Source organism: Hetaerina americana, unplaced genomic scaffold (genome assembly GCF_022747635.1).
Source record: "Hetaerina americana unplaced genomic scaffold, ioHetAmer1.1.p SCAF_1, whole genome shotgun sequence".
NCBI lineage: Eukaryota > Metazoa > Arthropoda > Insecta > Odonata > Calopterygidae > Hetaerina > Hetaerina americana.
Window position 1 is genome coordinate 121,950,336 of NW_027286069.1, and position 18,521 is coordinate 121,968,856.

Consider the following 18,521-nt stretch of genomic DNA (forward strand, 5'->3'; position numbering starts at 1 on the left):
GAAGTCAAACATAATGAATAACTGATCGCAGCACTTTTCCGCTTGATTACATTTTTATTTTACGACCGGGTTTCGATTTATTATATCATCATCAGGCAAGCAACTTCATTTTGTCACCTGATGATTATGAAATACATCGAAATCCGGTCGTAAAATAAACTTTATCAAGTGGAAAAGTGCTAAGATCAGTTATAGCATTGAATTAAAATAAATTTAGAGTGAAAATCAGCGAAAATAAATTGAAAATTTCCATGACTATTGGACGAAAATATTTCCATTAAATAATGAATGCTCGTATTACTTAGCGCATTAGTTATTATAGGTCGCGCATGTCTTTCTTGCGGAAAAATCGCCATTTTTGAAAGTTTTTGTCGTTCGCCAAAGAAAAAATTATTCAAATAGAAACTTAAAATATTTTTTTATGCCCCTCTGAAAAAAATCTTTAATTTTCCGCGTAATTCCCTGATGTTACAGGTATATGACATTTTTTCCTGACTTTTCCGTTCTGCTGTCACTGGCGACCCTGCATACACACATCCAAATCATAGATATTAAACGAACGATTAATTCCATTGGAGACAACTATTCTCTATTCCTGTGGCGTAACTATTCTCTGCCAAGGCAAAAATCTCTCTTCACAATTAGGGAAAGACGTTTAAAACGGATGTTCCTCACCGATACCAGAATAACCTTGGGCGTCAAACCCACATATGGCAACTTCGAATCACACGCCCACTCGCATTGTGACGATACGAGTGGGCGGCGCCTATCTTTTCTTGTGCCGGGGAGAGGTTTTCCTCCTTAAAGCAGGAGAATCCCTTCGCGTGTGTGTGCGTATGTGGCTGCGGGAGTTGAGTACGCATTTTAATTGCCCATCATCATCGCTAGCATTAAAGCATGCGTCGATTCGAATCGCTGTCTTAATATTTCCGTCGGAGTGTTGCATAACTTTCCCACCCTCCGATAAATAATACGTCCGTGTTGATAGAGGCAAGGGTGTTAAGAGTTGACGACATGCAAACAAGGCATTACAGAACTCGCCCCACCCTGAATGAATGAATGGTCCCATCATGCGCTCGGCTTCCCAGCCTGTCCTGGGCCATTTCTCCATGAACGGTTAAGGGATAAAGAGGCCTTCCAGTTATTACCCCGTGGTCCAGCCAAGGAGAAAGAGAGAGAGGGAGAGAGAGATAAGAGGGATGAGAGAAAAATCCTCCCCTCCCCTTTTGCCTGGCTACAGCTGTCTTGAACTCACTCTCTGAACCTTTCCCCTTCGAGGGAGTGTGGGGGGAGAGGAGGGGGGCATTGAAAATGATGAGAGTGTGGACAGGGGGAGGGGAGGGGTGGAGGTTGTCGGCGACGTTCTCCCCCCATCTAAGCAGTCATTCACACAGAAACCACCGCCTGCAGAGGAAACCGCGTGTGCGTGCTTGTATGTGCGTGTCCTCAGGTGGTCGGCGGAAAGGGGGCGCGAGGGGGTGGTGGGAAACCCTATACACGAGATAGAGTCACCCGCCTCCCCACGCCCCCCTTCGACGACGACAATGCGATCAACGTGGGCTCTCGTCCACTCGGGTGGCTGGTTGGTCCCACGAGAGAACGGGAAAACCGACACCAACCCCCCCCCCTCCCCCCGGATCATTTAAGGTTTCCTTCTTCTTTCGCTTTCCATTCCACATAATGGTTTTTCCCCAGATATATTTTCGGTCGTCGCCACCCCCATGCCCGAAGTTTTTTACATGACTTTGTTTTATCCTTACCACAATGTTGGTGGCCATATCTTTTCTTTAAAGGTGAAAATGGAGACAAAGGGAACATCCTGAAATTTATTTGAAGGAGGTATGAAATGCATAGTGAACAATATTTCTACTGGTGTTGCACACACAGTCCATTCATATTTATCCAAAGAAATAAATTTTATCTGATTTATGCCGGAATTATTGTGAAAAATCTATTGATGGATACCACTGCACATCTTGGTGAGTACGGATGAGATGTGAGCAACTGAGTGGAAATTGAATTTATTTATGAAAACAAACAAACTCACATTACTCAAATCAACCTGTGTCTCGACCTGAAAGAGATATAAACAGAGTACCTCGTCTCACTGAATACACGTAGCTTTTGAAAGTGCAGCAAAACATGGGAATAAGAAATTTAAAAAATATTTTGTCCCTAATTGCAGGCATGAAAACGCCTAAGGACATTTTTCAAATTTTTTCCATGCGTTCTCATATCCGGAAGTTCCAAATTGTGGCACCTATTGAGTCATAGGCAGCAAATTCACCACGAATGCCAGTTTGATTGCAACAGTTTCCTCATTGAATCAATGTGAAGTACAATCACAGTCTTTCAGGCCTCTTCTCTCCAGTTTCAGGTAATGCAGTACATCTTTGACTGTTGTCCTTTTGCATCATACTCTTGTTGAGTTCTTCTTATGTGCATAAAATGCATCTCTACCACTTAATAAGAATATGCAATTATTTTAATCTGGATGCAGCATTTTTATTTTCATTTGCTATAGGCTTGCTTTAGTTGTTTTTCATGTTAAATTTTCAAGCATTTGTTTTGAAAGTTGAATGTGCTTATTATGAAGTCTTTTGTTTCTAGAAGAAACAAAAATTTAAAGCAACTATATTTCTAATATAAATGATGGCTATATGGATGGATATATAATCAAAAAGCAGACAAAGTCTTGTAGCGTTCAACAAAGTGCTCTATTTTGCTTGCTCCGGCAGTTATGGAAAACGAAGAACAGTGCTTAAAAGGTTTGTTGGTCTTTTCGGCTGATATTTTAATATCCACTAAATGCTGCACAATCATGAGCAAAAGAAAATACAGGTACATGGACACTTTCTTTGGCAATCTCATTTCAAACTAATAATGCACTATTTATGACATATATCTAATCGTGCTTTACAGAAATCAGGGATAATTCAGAGAGTGAGTATGATGTGTATGTAATATGTATGACTCATTGTAGGTGGACTCATAAATTTAAAAATCAGAGTTGCATCATTTTGTACTTCCTGAGAAAAACAGCATGAAAGTAGAAGTTACCACTATGTTTCAGCATATGAAAATGAATTATTTCCGGCCTACCTGAATTCTGCGGGGGCATTTTTTGTAATATATGTATTCATCCTGATTTTGAGACCTGTAGATGTCCTCAACATTTTTGGTCACAAAAGCACCTCTATAACTTAAAATATTACTGCAGTATCATTCCAAATTGTACATGTCTCATTTCTGAAAGAGGCTGTCTTTTGATGGTGTAAGGTTTATTGGTTGCAATGTGCCATTACGTTGAGTTTCATAATGGGGCATGGGAATTTCAGGAGGAAACTTATGCAAAATCAATCACTGAATTATTGTAATCATTGTTAATGAAGAGAGATTTTTTATTGTTCCTAATCATTAAAGAAGACACGTTGCAAATAATAATGGCACTGTTGCTTCAAAATAATTTGAGCACATTATTTATTTATTTACCAATGCTCATTTTTAATTTTTTAGAAAAATGATACATGCTTGATATCAATTATAATCCAGAAAGACTTAATTGCTAACAGAGAGTTGTGAAGGCAGAGGAGGGCTGAAATGAGGCCAAAAATGGCCTTGCATTATTAAAGGAAGCCCCCAACATATGAACATAGTGGTGTGAAAGCTTTAATCCTTTTGAGAGCAGGAAAACAAAGTTACAGCCGTCTAGACTTTAAATTGACAGATTGCTTCTTTTTCAAAATGTCCCTACAGTTTTTTTCTGGGAGGTCTTCCTTTTTTATGCTACAAGAATTGTATAAAAAGTATCAGTAACAATTTATCCTGATGTGTTCGTAAAGTGCTGAATTCGAACTGTCAATTAAGTGTGGACATGATTGCAGATTGTACTGGCACTGATAAGATGACAGTGAACACCATTATCACTGAAAATTTGGTGATGCAAAAGATATGCACTAAATGTGCTTTTACAGTCCCTCCTCGGCACAAGCAGACTATTTCCTATTCCCAGAAGTAAAATCCTCCCGCAAAGGACAGCACCATGAGACCCTAAGTGCAGTCAAAGAAGCTTGCACGCAAGCCCTTAAAGGACCTTCCGGAATCCACCAACCTGGGAGCCTACGAGTTGTAGAAAAGCCACTGGCAAGAGGGTGTCAACACTCCCGAGGGATGTAATTACAAGAATTTTGAGGCATTGTAACCATATCTAATATAAATCTGTTTTCCCTAAACTTTTCCCGATACTTTTTATTCAAACCATGTACCTTTACGTTTGCAAAAACTTCTGATTATCCACACCACTTTGTGTTTTCACTCTGCTGTAGCTGTCCAAAATGTTAATATTTTAATGAAATCCGACTTTATCACATCTCTATTTGAGGAAACATAACGTTTGACCTGCTCCCTTTGAATGAAGGCAGCAGGGAAAATTGCTTGAAATGAGGAGTTTGAGGCAGAGAGGTCAGGAGTCTGAGGTCATTCTTTTGTTGAAATTTCCAGGGTTTGGAAGCAAGATGGCGCCCCCCTATCTGGACAGTTTCGATGACGAAGAGGAGGAGCCCCTGCTGCTGAAGATCACCGGCCTGGTACCCGGGTACATGCAGGAGGAACCATTCAAGCTAAACAAATACCTGCCTGTCACTCCCCTGCCCTCCCTGCAACCCCCACACTACCCCCTCACCCCCCAGGGCACCCAGCCGTCCACAAGTGGTCAGCAGGAGGAGAGCATGACCTGGACCAAGAAAGCTGCCTATGGTGTGGGCCACATTCTCAATGACATTTGTGCCTCCATGTGGTTCTCCTACACGCTGCTTTTCTTCCACGCAGTCCTCGGGATGGACGGCAGCGTGGCGGGAGCGTTGCTGCTCCTGGGGCAGATTGTGGATGCCCTTGCTACGCCAGTGGTGGGAATTCTAGCGGACAAGAAGGCAGGGGAGAGTGTTGTTTGTGGGAGATGGCAGTATGGGAGACGAAAGTCGTGGCATCTGGGAGGCATGTATCAATTCATATCTTATTTCACGGAATCCTTCATCGTCCCCTTTGAAGTACTTCTGTGAGCGAGAATTTTGCACAATACTTGAACCTAGGTTAACACTTAATACAGTCGAGTTAAAATGCATGATACACTTTGGCTGATTAAATGAAAAGCAAATGTTAGCAATAAAATTAATTCAACATCATTTAATTCAACACTTTAAAAAAATTCAAATCAAAAACATGTTTCATTATTTATCAAGTGATTATTAAAAATCATGTAGGTCCTATTTCTTGAATGTTGCAGGGGAGAAAATATGTTGTATAAAGAAATAAAAAATATTCCTGAGAGGGATGTACGCATGACAAGGAAAAAATTGACACCCTATTCTTCTCCTCTGCTGTGTATAATTTAGTTTTTTTCTTTATTTTTCAGGAACGCTTGCAGTGATTCTAAGTTTCCCATTCATTTTCATGATGTGCATGGTTTGCAGTGGTTCAAAAAACGATGACTGGACCATAGCTTTGTACTATTCTGTTCTAGTGACAGTTTTCCAAATTGGATGGGCTAGTGTACAAATCTCACACTTATCCTTAATAACTGACCTTACTCCAAGTGAGCACCAAAGGACTGAACTTACAGCAATAAGGTAATATAAATTCTTCTGTATAATAGATTGGTCATCATAGGGCATGACATTCAGCATAAAATTATCCTTTTTATTTTTCTTGTGTTTATTTACGCACACAATGGCTGCTAATGAGTCTCCTTTGGATCGATAACCACACTGTGACAGAAACCTTTGTGGCCTTATTCTATATATGCAGTTATATTTTATATATGATTTATCAGCAACATCTTCACATTAAATTTTATCCCTAACAATGCTCATGGAGACTTCCTTCAAGTCACTTTTCCTTACAATAGGTACTTATAGTAATTACTGAGTGAAAAAATTTCACTTTTCATATGAGCAGTTCAAATATTAATCATTCCCCACTTCTTTTGGCTTTTTCTGATGGTTATGTCCCTTGCCACCATACCATACTCAGTAGAACTTATTATGCATTAACCTCATCTCCTTTACTGTGAATATTCTTACTCAAGTTCAATCTTAACTGTTTAATTAATGTGACTACTATTCCAAAGAAACTGCGGGAGATGCCGCAACAGTAACTTTTACACTCTGAAATTGTTGCAGTGACTACTATTATTAGTCAGTACGAGAGGAACCACAGCTTAAGACATTTAGTTCACCTATCTGGTTTAGTGGCCAATGGTACAACGGGGATTATGTAGGAATGAAGACGTATAAATTCCCGCTGATTCCTTCCCTTAAAAAGTCCCCTTTTAAGTTCTCCCCTTGGGACCTCACACACTTATCCAAGCATCTCTTCCGCTTTTCAAAACAATCAGTGAAGTCCTTTTTTCAGAATGGACTCACTCGAAGCCACAAATGATGACCTAGGTTTTCTAAAAAGGATCATTATTGGAGATGAGTCATGGGTCTGCAACTATGACCCTGAAACAAAAGCCCTGGCTTTCCAACAGTAGGGTGACGAGATAAAGGAGAATGCGATGGGGCAGCTCATGACCATTCCATAAAAAAGACTTTGCCGATAATTCTTGATGAGTGGAAGAGATAAGTGTAAGAGGCACCCAGGGGGGATTACTTTGCAGGGGATGATTAAGGCCTCCTCATTGTTCTAGGTGGGCTATTTTTCTCAATATGGCCGCATCCTCTCCCAACAGACCTTGTACTGTTTTTTTGATTAAAGGAATTTTCAATTTTTGATGTTAAAAAATTTATATTTTTCCTAATTGATATTTTGTTATTATACTTATTAATTTGACTGTGATGTAATTCTGCAAGTTTGTTTAAAATAACGAATAATGTGTTTATCTATTGCTTATTGTCAACTAAAATAAACTAGATTATGCAGATCAATTCATTGCTAAATAATTTTTCCTATATTATATGATTATATAGTCGATTAACACTGATTAAATTTACAGGTACAGTCTGTCAGTTTGTTCCAATGTTGCAGTATATTCCATTACATGGGCTGTACTGCATCTCACGAGAGGTGGTGTAATGAACAAAATAGGACCTGATGATGCCTACAAATTCAGAGTATGAAACATCATTCCCTACTCTTATCAATATACTTGGCTTAATTAAGATTCTTGTGTCCAATCATTGAATTACTTTTCTTTCTCCTATACAATTAGGAAATAGTTCTAATTGGGTTAGTACTAGGACTAATTTTCACCGCATGGTTTCACCTGGGTCTCAAAGAGCCGACATCTGTTCATAGACCCCGAAGTGCATTGAACCCTGGCAAAGGATCTACCCTATTATCTCGGCCTCAAATTCAGTTTTTCAAAAGTCCAAGACTGTATCAAGTAGCATTTCTGTATGTCTCCAGTAGGCTCTACGCAACACTAAATCAAGTGTACATGCCACTGTATTTGGATGATTCTTTGGACATGGAAGCAGAATATCTAGCAACTATTCCACTAGTCAGCTATGCCAGCAGTTTCATTACTTCACTTTGTGTCAAATGCATCAACAAGAGATGGGGTCGCAAGGTAAGGACAATTCCATATAAATTAGTAAGTTAGCTTGTACATCCTAATGTAAAATATCCCAGCTTCATCCCACCTTATCCTGTGATAATTATCAGGTAATCTACTGGTTAAGGTAGATTTTGGATAGACGCAACTACCAAATAAAATTTGTTTCTACTAGCAAAACACACTCCAACATCCTCCTCCACAAGTCCCCCTTCATCTCTTTGTATTTCCTTTCTCCTTTCCAACATCCCTATCCTATCCCTTCCCCTTCCTTGCTTGCCTAACATTCTCCCCTTTGTCACAGTCTTCAATATCCCACTGCCAATCAATTTGCCCTTCATCCATTTTTCCTGCCTCCTTATGATTTATCCAAACAATCCCCTCTCCTCAACCACCATACCTAGCACTATCTCATTTGTTTTTCTTCTCTTTCCATTTCACCTTCTCCATTCTTCTCCACACCCATATTCCAAAAGCCTTCAATCTACGTCTATCATCTTGCTTCAATTACCACGTATCCATGCCATACATAATTACCATCCATATCATAGTTCTGACGAGTCTCTCATTAACATCCCTGTCATCAACTCCCTCCTCCTTGTGCAAGCCTCTTCCCCAGAACAATTCTTCTCCTTACATCCCTACTACTTTGACCATTTTTGCCACACTTCCGAGATATGTAAACAGATTTAAGAGAATATTTGTCAATGTTATTTTTTATATACAGGATTAAAAACATAATGTAGATGCAAGGGAGTGGTAGCAAATTTAATTCATGGAAAATAGGCCTTGATGGAGCATTGTGAGGTTTCGTGGTGATGTCTCTCATAGGTTTCTTTTGCATTTTAAAGATGGTTTGAGAAATAGCAGCTGATCCCCATAATATTATACTGTACGTTATATTTGAATAAATTTCCCCATAGTACAAATTGAGTAGTACAGTTTTACTTGTAGTTTCATACAGGTGTCTTAATAAGTAGCAAGTTGAACTGAGCTTGTGTTGAAGGGCTTTTACATGCATATCCCAAGAAATATTTGCATGCAGAGAAATGCCTAGAAATTTACATTCCGTCACATGCTCAATTGATAGGTCATTAATTTTTACCAGCAGAACATCTGTCATGTTCTTATTGCGTGTAAAGTATAATATTTTACTTTTATTTACATTTAAGTCTAGAAGGTTGTCTGCACACCACTTGTTTATTGCAAGTTTGACAGACTTAAATTTTTCCACTAGGCTGGGACATGTTTGTGTTGATAGTACTACATTAGTGTCGTCAGCATACAACACTGGTATTATTCCTTCATTATTCTGTAAGCAGTTTGGTAGGTCATTGATGTATATCAGAAAGAGGAGTGGCCCAAGGGTTGAGCCTTGTGGAATGCCTTTGTTAACTAGGTAAGCTTCAGATGAATATTTTGACCCATCAACTGATAACACTACTTTCTGAGTGCGATTATGAATATAGGACTTCATCCAATTTAGGCAAATACCTCTAATTCCTATTCTATTGAGTTTAATTAGTAGTCTATTGTGGTTTACATTATCAAAAGCCTTTGACAAGTCAAAAAACATTCCAAGAGGTTTGCGTTTAGCATCTAATGAATTAAGTATGCTGACAATTGCCTGGAAAATGGCAGTTGTGTTAGACCTTTCAGATCTAAATCCATGCTGAGAATTTGAAGGTAGGAAGTTATTTTCGAGAGATAAGATGCTATTTGCATATACATGGCTTTTTCGAATATTTTAGCAAATGCATTTTGGACGGCTATTGGTCTGTAGTTGTTCAAACCATTGGCACAGCCATGGATTTTATAAATGGGCACTACTTTGTATTCTTTTAATTGGGATGGGAAAATCCCTTGTATCAAAGATAAATTAATTAAAAATAAAAGGGGTGCTTTTATGGCTTCAAAACAATGAATAACAACTTTACCAAGAATTTCATCTGGGCCAGTACTGGATTTGTTTCTGAGTGAGGAGATAATAGTTTTTAGATTGGTTTCAGAACAGGGCTTGGCTAACAATGAGGATGCTGCATTAGCTGGAGAATTAGTTAGGCAAGGAGCTGATACGTAGTGTTTGTTAAATTTATTAGCTAAAGATGAATAGCTTATGGCAGTCTTATTTTCAGGGTTACCAAGTTTCGGGAGAGTCAGCTGTGGATTTTTCTTATCTCTACAGTCATTAATTATTTCCCATGCAGTTTTGGACTTTTCATTGGAGTTAAGTAGCTTATTATGATTATAAGTTCTTTTCATGGTAGAAATCAGTTTACAGTAATACTTTTGAAATTCCTTATAGAGTAGCCTTTGTTCATGATTATTTGAACTTTTACTGGAGATAGCAAAAGAAGCCACAGTTATCAACCATAAGGTTGGTTTAATTGTTATGGTTATGGGTTGAGCTCATCTAATGATAAGCCCTATGTGGCATGTGAAAGGTTCACCTCAGGGTAGGGGAACCAGTTCCTTTCTCTTTGCCATCTGTGGCTTCCCATGAAAGTCTGGTATACAAACAATCATACATCTTGGATGAAGCCAAAGGTGCCCTGAGGATTTATCCCAGAATCAATTCAATAGCCTCCGGTCATAATCCCAGTGCTCTCCGCAATAGACTAACATTCATTTCCTTCAATAATACTGATCAGATTTAATTTAATTGACAATTTTTTGTAAAATGCAAAGAAATTAATACAAAAAACTATGATATGGTAGAATTTACATTGCATTTGCCATCTATTCATTCTACATACTCTATATCCCAGCCCATGACATGGACTTTTTTGCTCCAAATTGTGTCCTAAAATCAACCTGCATCTAATGGACCAGGGGTACACAGGTATAACTTTGGCCTATTAGTGCAAACTGATTCCCTAGAAAAATGCATACTGTAAGAATTTTTGCTGACATGTTATTTTTATTTATTTTATAAATCGACTTGATTGGGCAAGATTGAGACTAATAATCCCTTCTTCCACCAAACCTTTAGACACAATATTGAAGACAATTATATACACCCAAGCCCTAGGATGTTTAAAATCCACCTAGGTGAGAATCAAAGCCACGACCTCCGGTTTGACAGGCAAGGAGCAAACCCCGCCACCACCGGGGCCAGCCATCAGGTATAGAAAATGGATGCCTTATTACAAATGCCAATGATATTACCATTTTGAATCAGTAGGAAGCAACAGATCTTAATATTTCACTGAAAAAACTTCCTTAAAAAATTCCCATATAACTCAAAAATGTATATGCCATAGGGCGTTTAGTTTCGTCTTACATGTATTGCTGCTGTGAAACTTAGTACGCATTGAGCTAATGGGGATGTTGACCCTCTGCTAATGCATATGTACATTGTATCTCTCATGATAAACTCCAAATCTGCAGAAATTCATTCTTAAGTGGCATGAGAGTGTCGTAAAGGCATACAATATTGTTGGTTTTAATACAAATTTAGATGGTATCAAAATGATAAGCGAGACTAATCATCGCATGAAAAAGTTAAAATGATAATAGCCTCATATCATCTAGAGAGAGAAGATGGCACGGCATTGCATTTAAACCTGAGCCCATGATTTAAGATTCAGAACATGGAAACAAGGGAGCGAAAATGCATTTTGGCTCAGTGATGACGAATTTCCAGGATTCCACAACGAATAAACGTTTGATATACAGGTCCTGAATGTGTAGCTACTAATTTTTTAAATGTAAAAATTCAATTTTCTTTGTATTAAGCAGTAGCATCAAAATGCTTTTATTTTAGTAAAAATCTTTTACGTTGAATCCACATATTTTTTATTAATTTTAACCTGAAAAATCATCGTTTGTCGAATGGGCTGGGAAATAGTATTTTTTACATCATGGTTCAAACATGAGCTCAGAGATTCTTAAATTATAGTGGTCATGGAAATGTGGTAACAATAATAATATTAATAATACTTTACTCATTCTGAAAAATGGCACAACTATATTAAATGTCATCAATATAAATATTGCGGGTCGCGGTAGTCCAGAGCGTTGGACTGCCGACCGGAGGGGCCCGGGTTCGATTCCCAGGCAAAGCACTCTGAGCACCTGAAGCTTCACCCAAACTATGTGATTTTTTGGGTACCAGGTCTTCCTGGGAAACCATAACCGGCACAGGGAAAGGAACTGGCCCCCCTACCCTGATGTGTGAATTTCACACGCCCTATATGGCTTAGTACTGGGTGAACTCTACCATCACCTAACAAACTGACCTTCAAGTTGATTACTGCATTTATGGTTTTTTTCAATATGAATATTATTTAATATATAATAATACATAAGTTCTTAAATGCGATGAAGATTGTCACAAAAGAATTCATCCAATGAGCAAAGTGAGTGAGCAAGTAATCAGGTATATACCCTATTCTTGAAACTCTGGATACCATCCGATTTCATCTGAGTAGGCAGATAGTTGTCATACAGTCGTATGTTCATATTATGAAATGTGTTATAAGTGGATGAAAATCTACAATAGGTGGTATTTAGATTTGATTTACCTCTTGTCGAGTAGTTATGGATGTTAGATCTTAATTGGTAAGTTTCTAGATAAAAATCTTAATAAAAAGACATAATAAAAAAAGGTTTGCAGGAATCATGTCGTGGTATATTAGCAAGAGAGCGAATAGCTCTCTTTTGTAGAAGCAAAATTTGTTTAACATGAAAGGGAATGACCCCATAACTCAATGCCAAAATTCAAATGACAATGAAAGAAGGTATGGTAAAGTGTTAAACAATACTCATTCAAAATGAGAAAGTTGAGCTTTCTTAACATATAAACAGCTTTACTCAGTTTATTACAGGTCTGACTGATGTGAGTCTCCCAGTTAAGTTTTGTATCAATATAAATTCCTAGTATTTTAGCAGTTTCAACATCAGTTATTTTTGTCAAGACTGCACACAATATGCTTGCTAAGATCACATAGTGTCACAGAGACAGGCTCCTTCTCTTCAAATGCATTAATGGCATAATTAACTATGGACTCTACTGCAAAAATTGTAGATTTCCCAGAACAAAAGCCATACTGTGATTTGGAATAGTGATTATTTGACTCAAAATTACATATTTGATCTTTCATAATAGCTTCAAAAATTTTACCAAAAACTGGAACTATGGAAATATGCCAATGGTTAGTAATAAGGTAATCCCAAGGCAAATATTAGTAAAATACATTTCCTAAATCGTTGGAATATTTTTATAAATCAATTTCTAGAATTTAAAGATCTAGCAGTGAGTCATTGAGACTTGCCCTACAGTGGTCACCGCATGTGCTGCGAGGAAAGGAAAGGTATGCAGGGCCTTTTACCCGCTTTGTCTTTGCCCGCATAAGAGAGGGTTGAACTCTTTCTTCCACAAAGAGACGCAAGAAAACTATCTGGTTGCCACAGCTGAAGGGTTAAACTTAGAACAATAGATAGCATCCAGTTCTACGGATTGAATACCATCCATTGGAGTTATTGGGGATTTTTCTGACCACCTAACTTAGATGCTCTGAAGATATTTTCCAATATTATAGAAAATAACTCTTATGGCTCTGGATAAAAGTCACCAGTTTAGTATGTCTGATATAAAAAGAAATTGTATCAAAAATTTCCTCTCGGTGTGTTTCCGAACAACTATTTTCTTGAAGTAAGAATATATGTTGTCGTACATTTCAGCAAGTCATATAATGTTTCTTTAAAGAGTGGGCCTTCATTTAATAACTATATAATCAATATGATTACCAAGGGGAAGGGCCAATACTATAATATCTGATAAGATTTAGTGGTTCTGAAAAGGAAAAAAGTGCACTAACATATTAGTCATCCCAATTTAGATCATGGGAAATGTTTTAGCTCCTGTAGCTATAAAATACTGGAGTGTGGAATTCATTATCACACTTTTGTCTTTTAGAAAAAAGGAAATGGGTATGCACATGTATATTTTAATTTAAATAAATGTCAGTCTCCTGCCTCCTTGGGAGAAATCCTAAGGAGGCTGGAAAAATGGACGAAGGGCAAATTGGTTGGCAGTGGAATGTTGAAGAGTGTAGTAGAGGGGAGAATGTTAGGCAAACAAGGAAAGGGTAGGAAGAGGGATGTTGGATGGGATGAAGGAAGTATATTGAGATAAAGAGGGACCTGATTTAGGATGCTGGATTGTGTTTTGTCAGGAGTAATAAAATGTTTATTTGGTAGTTGAGTCCATGTAAAACCTAACTTAATCAGTAGATAACTAAATAATAATAAAAAGGTCTGTAATTTTTTTCTTTCCTGTAGCCTACCTACCTAATTGGAGGAATAATAAGCATTATTGCTTGCATATGGATTTATTATGGAGAAGGACCTTCCTATGAGAATCATCAAATTTATCTTGTGGCTGCTCTCTTTGGTAAGTTTATGAGGTGTTTCCATTAAAACTTGCTTTCAAATTTGTTTACTGCTTGATTACTGATACTGGAGAATTAGTTGGGCAAGGAGCTGATACGTAGTGTTTGTTAAATTTATTAGCTAAAGATGAATAGCTTATGGCAGTCTTATTTACAGGGTTACCAAGTTTTGGGAGAGTGAGTGGTAAAGTAACCTTTGTTCACGATTATTTGAACTTTTACTGGATATAGCAAGTTTTTTAAGGATAGTTGAGTAGTAACGGATCTCGTCAGTTAGCCATGGCTTACATTTAGTTCTATGAAATATTTTATGATGTGTTACTGGAAAACACAATTGAAAATAGAGTTTGAAAAGTGAATAAAGTAATTGAAACCTTCGTCTACTGACTTAAGGTCATAGACGTTGTTCCAGTATTGGGAGTTTAGAAGGAGCAGAAAATGCTGCATATTTCCATGAGTAAGAGACTGACTTAGATAAGTTTTATCATTTAGGCTCTCCATTGGTTGGTTAGTATCAATACTTATTTTCACCGTGCTATGGTCTGATATACCTAGGCCACTAACAGTTGTTACTACTTTTTCTTGGTTAAGGTTGGTCACAGCGTAGTCAATTAGGGTGATGGATGTGGGAGTGACCCTGTTAAGATTATTAATAAAACATTCCATGCCGTAAGTTTTGAACAAATTCGGTAATTCGGATCTGTGAGGAGAGTCAACTAAGAGATTACAGTTGAGATCGCCTTTCAGCACGAGTATCCGGTTGTTTGCATTTAAGGAGCAAAAGAGTTGGTCCAGTTTTTTAAAAAATGTATGAAAATCGCCAGTTGGTGATCTATAGATGGAGATGAGCAAAAGCAATCTCACTGGAGTTTCATGGAAACACACTGCACATTCAAAAGTTTATTCTTCCTCCACAAGCACGTCAATTGAGTCAACAGTACCCTTTATTCTACAATGCACAAATATGGCCAAACCTCCATTTTTATACGTGGTCCGGCAGAATGAGGGCACTAGGGAGTAATTTCAGAGTTAGATAACCTTCAGTTCTTCATATTTTAACCAATTCTCAGTAATACACAAAATGTCTGATCCCCAATCATTTATAGCCACTTCCAGCAGGTTCACTTTGTTCCTGAGGCACTGAATATTCACTTGCGCGATTCTTAAAGGCTGCCTAATTTTCACTAATCCTTCACCATTATGAATTCATTGACAGTTAGAAGGTTACTGGTGTAATGTGAAGAATTATAATTACAGAAATTAATTACCGTGTTCATTCTACAGATGGCCCTGACTCCAACCTAGATATTCCCTCCAAGCTCAATGTCCAAATATCATCACTCTTTAGCAAGTGGAGCAACAGTACATCTGTATTCCCTAGCAATTTTATTCTGTAATCAATTAATTGGAACCTATATATTTTAGGAACCTCAAAAAATTGTAATTTGTATTATAATATTTTCAATATATTCACCAATTAGAAATGAGAACAAGTAGTTAAATCACCAACGTGAGGGCATTTCATACTTGACATGTTTGTGACCAATATTCTAGAGACTATTACATGACTGAAGGCATTAGCGATCACAAAGCCATACTTCTATAAATGAAAACTAAGTAGGCAAAAGTGCAATTATATAGAATCAAGATGGAACTATGGAGAAGTTAGAGTGGCATATGGAGACAGGAAATTCCACTAAAATCATAAAAATAATCATAAAAGTTATGGTGATAACCTAATGGAAGGGAAACCCTGGGAATATTGAGCCGAAATAAAAAGGATTATGTGCAAAACCTTGCAAACCTTTAAAAACAAAATGCTAAATGAACATTTAGAGGATAACCCTAAATCATTTTGGTCTTATGCCAGGGAAATTCAAGAATATTTTTTAAAGGCAGAAATTGATGAAATGGTAGGCTATTCCCAGCAATTTCCAGCAAGAGCAATTCCTTGAACATCAACTTCCTGCAAAATCTTATTGCAACCATTGTTCAAAATAAAATGAGATAAAATAAAACAATGCAATTTTTTTATTTAGCATTGGGGCCAGGGAATACACCAGTCGATACTCTATTTAGAATTCAAGAAAGCCTTTGGAAAGGTATCTCACAAAAAATTGACACACAAGCTAAGAAAGTGATTGACTGGATTAGGGAATTCTTATCTAACCATAAACAAATGGTACTTAGTCATGGATATATTGAGTTCATTAGAGGCAGACATAACTTCACCCAGGAATATGAAATGGGAAATGCCATAATAGATCCCTCATAAGTCACTCATCACGATAAGTACATATCACTCAAATCACGGAAATTAGCAAATAGGGCTTATGTGTAAGGCTACTAGGGGAACCGCGTCCTTGTAAATAAAACCTCATCAAGTTTCTCAATGTACCTGTTTGTAGAACATTATGAACAATTATCTCATTCCTGAACAAATTATTTTCAGGTGCTGGAAGTTCTATTACCCTTGTGACAAGCCTCTGCATTACAGCTGATCTCATCGGAACTAACATAGAGAGTGGAGCCTCTGTTTACAGTGCTGTCACTTTTGCTGATAAGCTCTTCAATGGAATAGCTGTCATGATAATTGAATACATGTGAGTACATAACAACAAATCAGCAAAAACTAAACATTTTGTAATGAGAGGGAGGGATTTTCTAATGGCACTTTAGTGCAGCGATGGTGGACCTAGGGGGTGTGGCACTTTTGCCATACCAGTATCCCACAGCAGACTACAATGAGCTGTAGATTTCTACGTTAAATATGCCCTATGATGCATGTATTTTTGTGCTTACAACAATTCATATTTGCCCTTTAGAACAAGAAAGTGTAAACCAAATATTTCCTAATGGAATTGAATATGGGCAGCTAATATCTTTATTTAGAAAATAATTTGGCTTACTAACTTCCCGTCCTTGAGTCTGCCATCTGTGTTCAATAATGCATTATTCTATAGGAAGTGCTGGCATAAATTAAGCCCTGAATGCCAATAGAAATTATCCTTTTAATAATTTATTTTGTCACATATTAATATTAGCTTGTCAAAAGATAACATATCAAGAAAAAACAGATGCCAACTCATGGGATAATTTATCACAGGAATATTCATCCACACAATAATATTTACTAAGAAAATTCTGCACAATTGATTAAAGTACAGAGTCAATCTAACTCTACATGTTTTATCTCAATAGGCAATTTATTATTAATACTAATTCCCACCTCTCTTGAATTCAACTTTGTGATTCTTGTTATCACATTAGATTGCTTAAATAACTTCAATTTCTAGTATTAAGCTGACTTTTATTAAAGTAAGCTTGAATTTAATTCTTTTTGAGGTCGTTATTTGCAAGCATTACAAAAGACAGAAGGTATACACAAGAGAAGGGAAGAATTATAAGTAACTTAAAGATACATCTGAAATGGGAGCAATATGCTGTGTGCTCATTGAATTTTAATACATACCTATGCATCTAGCAAATACATCAAGGACGTTACATCAAATACGTCCAGGGTTTGGACTAGAGGGCCAAGATTTGATGGCTGGGCACACATAGCTTCACCAGGCTGTGAGATTTTTTTCAGGTGCCAGAACTTCTTGGGAAACCATAAGCAGCACAGGGAAAGGATCTACCCCCCTTTATTACGATATTGATTTGTCAATTTCACACACCCTGGGCTTTGTATTGGATGAGCTCTACCCTCACCCATCAAACTGACCTTCCAGTTGAAAACTGTAGTTTTCGGTGATAGTTTATATCTCATGCATAGAATTATTTAATGCAAGTTGCATCTGGCTAAGCACTACCATATGGTTGAATAAAGAATATTTCTAATTCATGTTTAGTCAGTTTTATCCCTGAGGAACCATTTTTTAAAGGATTATTTGCAATTTCTAAGAAATCCATCAAATTAAAAGTTTATTGTGTTTGATTAGCTTGGATTGAAAGTGAGCAATTGTCTTTACACGGGTTAAAGAGTCCTGAGATCTAAAAAGTAACAAGGGACCTGAGAAGCTTCAAGATTCAATTTGTGAAGTGGTTGAATGATTCAAATCTATTCACAGTTCAAAATTTTGATTCGCTGTATTTGAATATCATCCACATCCATCAGCACATACTATATTTCCTATTCCATCCATATTTGCCGGCAAATATTTTAGTATCATACATATACTATGCCCTCATGCATTAAGTTCATATTCAAGTATGAATTGCTCCCATTTCATTATCACTTGTGACAAGAAGGTAAGTAAATGAGATCATTTCCCAATATTTTTTTCGTAAGGCCATTGAAATAGGAAAAGTTCAATATATGTTCAAGTTCAAGTAATTACAATGTGCGATCAATACTTATCATAATGACAATCATTGGCAATAGAACATTATTCCATTCTTTTTATACAATGTCTCATTGGCTTTTGAATCAGTAAAATAGTGAATGCCATTGCTCTATGTCCTCCTCTTTCCCCATTTCAATGCCACTCTATATCTTCATACCCTCTGATTGGGGAATGACTCTCAAATGCAAGCATTTTTGTTGCGAGTACTCTGCCAAAATTTGTATG

General features: G+C 37.2%; 1 protein-coding gene across 5 annotated transcripts in view; it reads left to right on the forward strand.

The window, feature by feature from the left end:
• The window catches only part of LOC139696351 (major facilitator superfamily domain-containing protein 12-like), a 49,234-nt gene that overhangs the window by 29,094 nt on the left and 1,619 nt on the right, over positions 1-18,521 (forward strand). The window contains exons 1-9 of one of the 5 annotated variants that reach the window (XM_071595084.1): positions 1,630-1,647; positions 1,794-1,979; positions 2,186-2,377; positions 4,501-4,992; positions 5,411-5,624; positions 6,992-7,109; positions 7,208-7,567; positions 13,838-13,949; positions 16,400-16,550. In XM_071595084.1, coding sequence (XP_071451185.1) covers positions 4,515-4,992; positions 5,411-5,624; positions 6,992-7,109; positions 7,208-7,567; positions 13,838-13,949; positions 16,400-16,550 — 1,433 coding nt within the window. In that variant the 5' untranslated portion in view covers positions 1,630-1,647; positions 1,794-1,979; positions 2,186-2,377; positions 4,501-4,514. Of the gene's footprint in view, positions 1-1,629; positions 1,648-1,696; positions 1,980-2,185; positions 2,378-2,648; positions 2,769-3,974; positions 4,144-4,500; positions 4,993-5,410; positions 5,625-6,991; positions 7,110-7,207; positions 7,568-13,837; positions 13,950-16,399; positions 16,551-18,521 lie in introns of those variants that run through there. The other 4 variants (XM_071595094.1, XM_071595112.1, XM_071595075.1 and 1 more) reach the window with 4 other exon arrangements.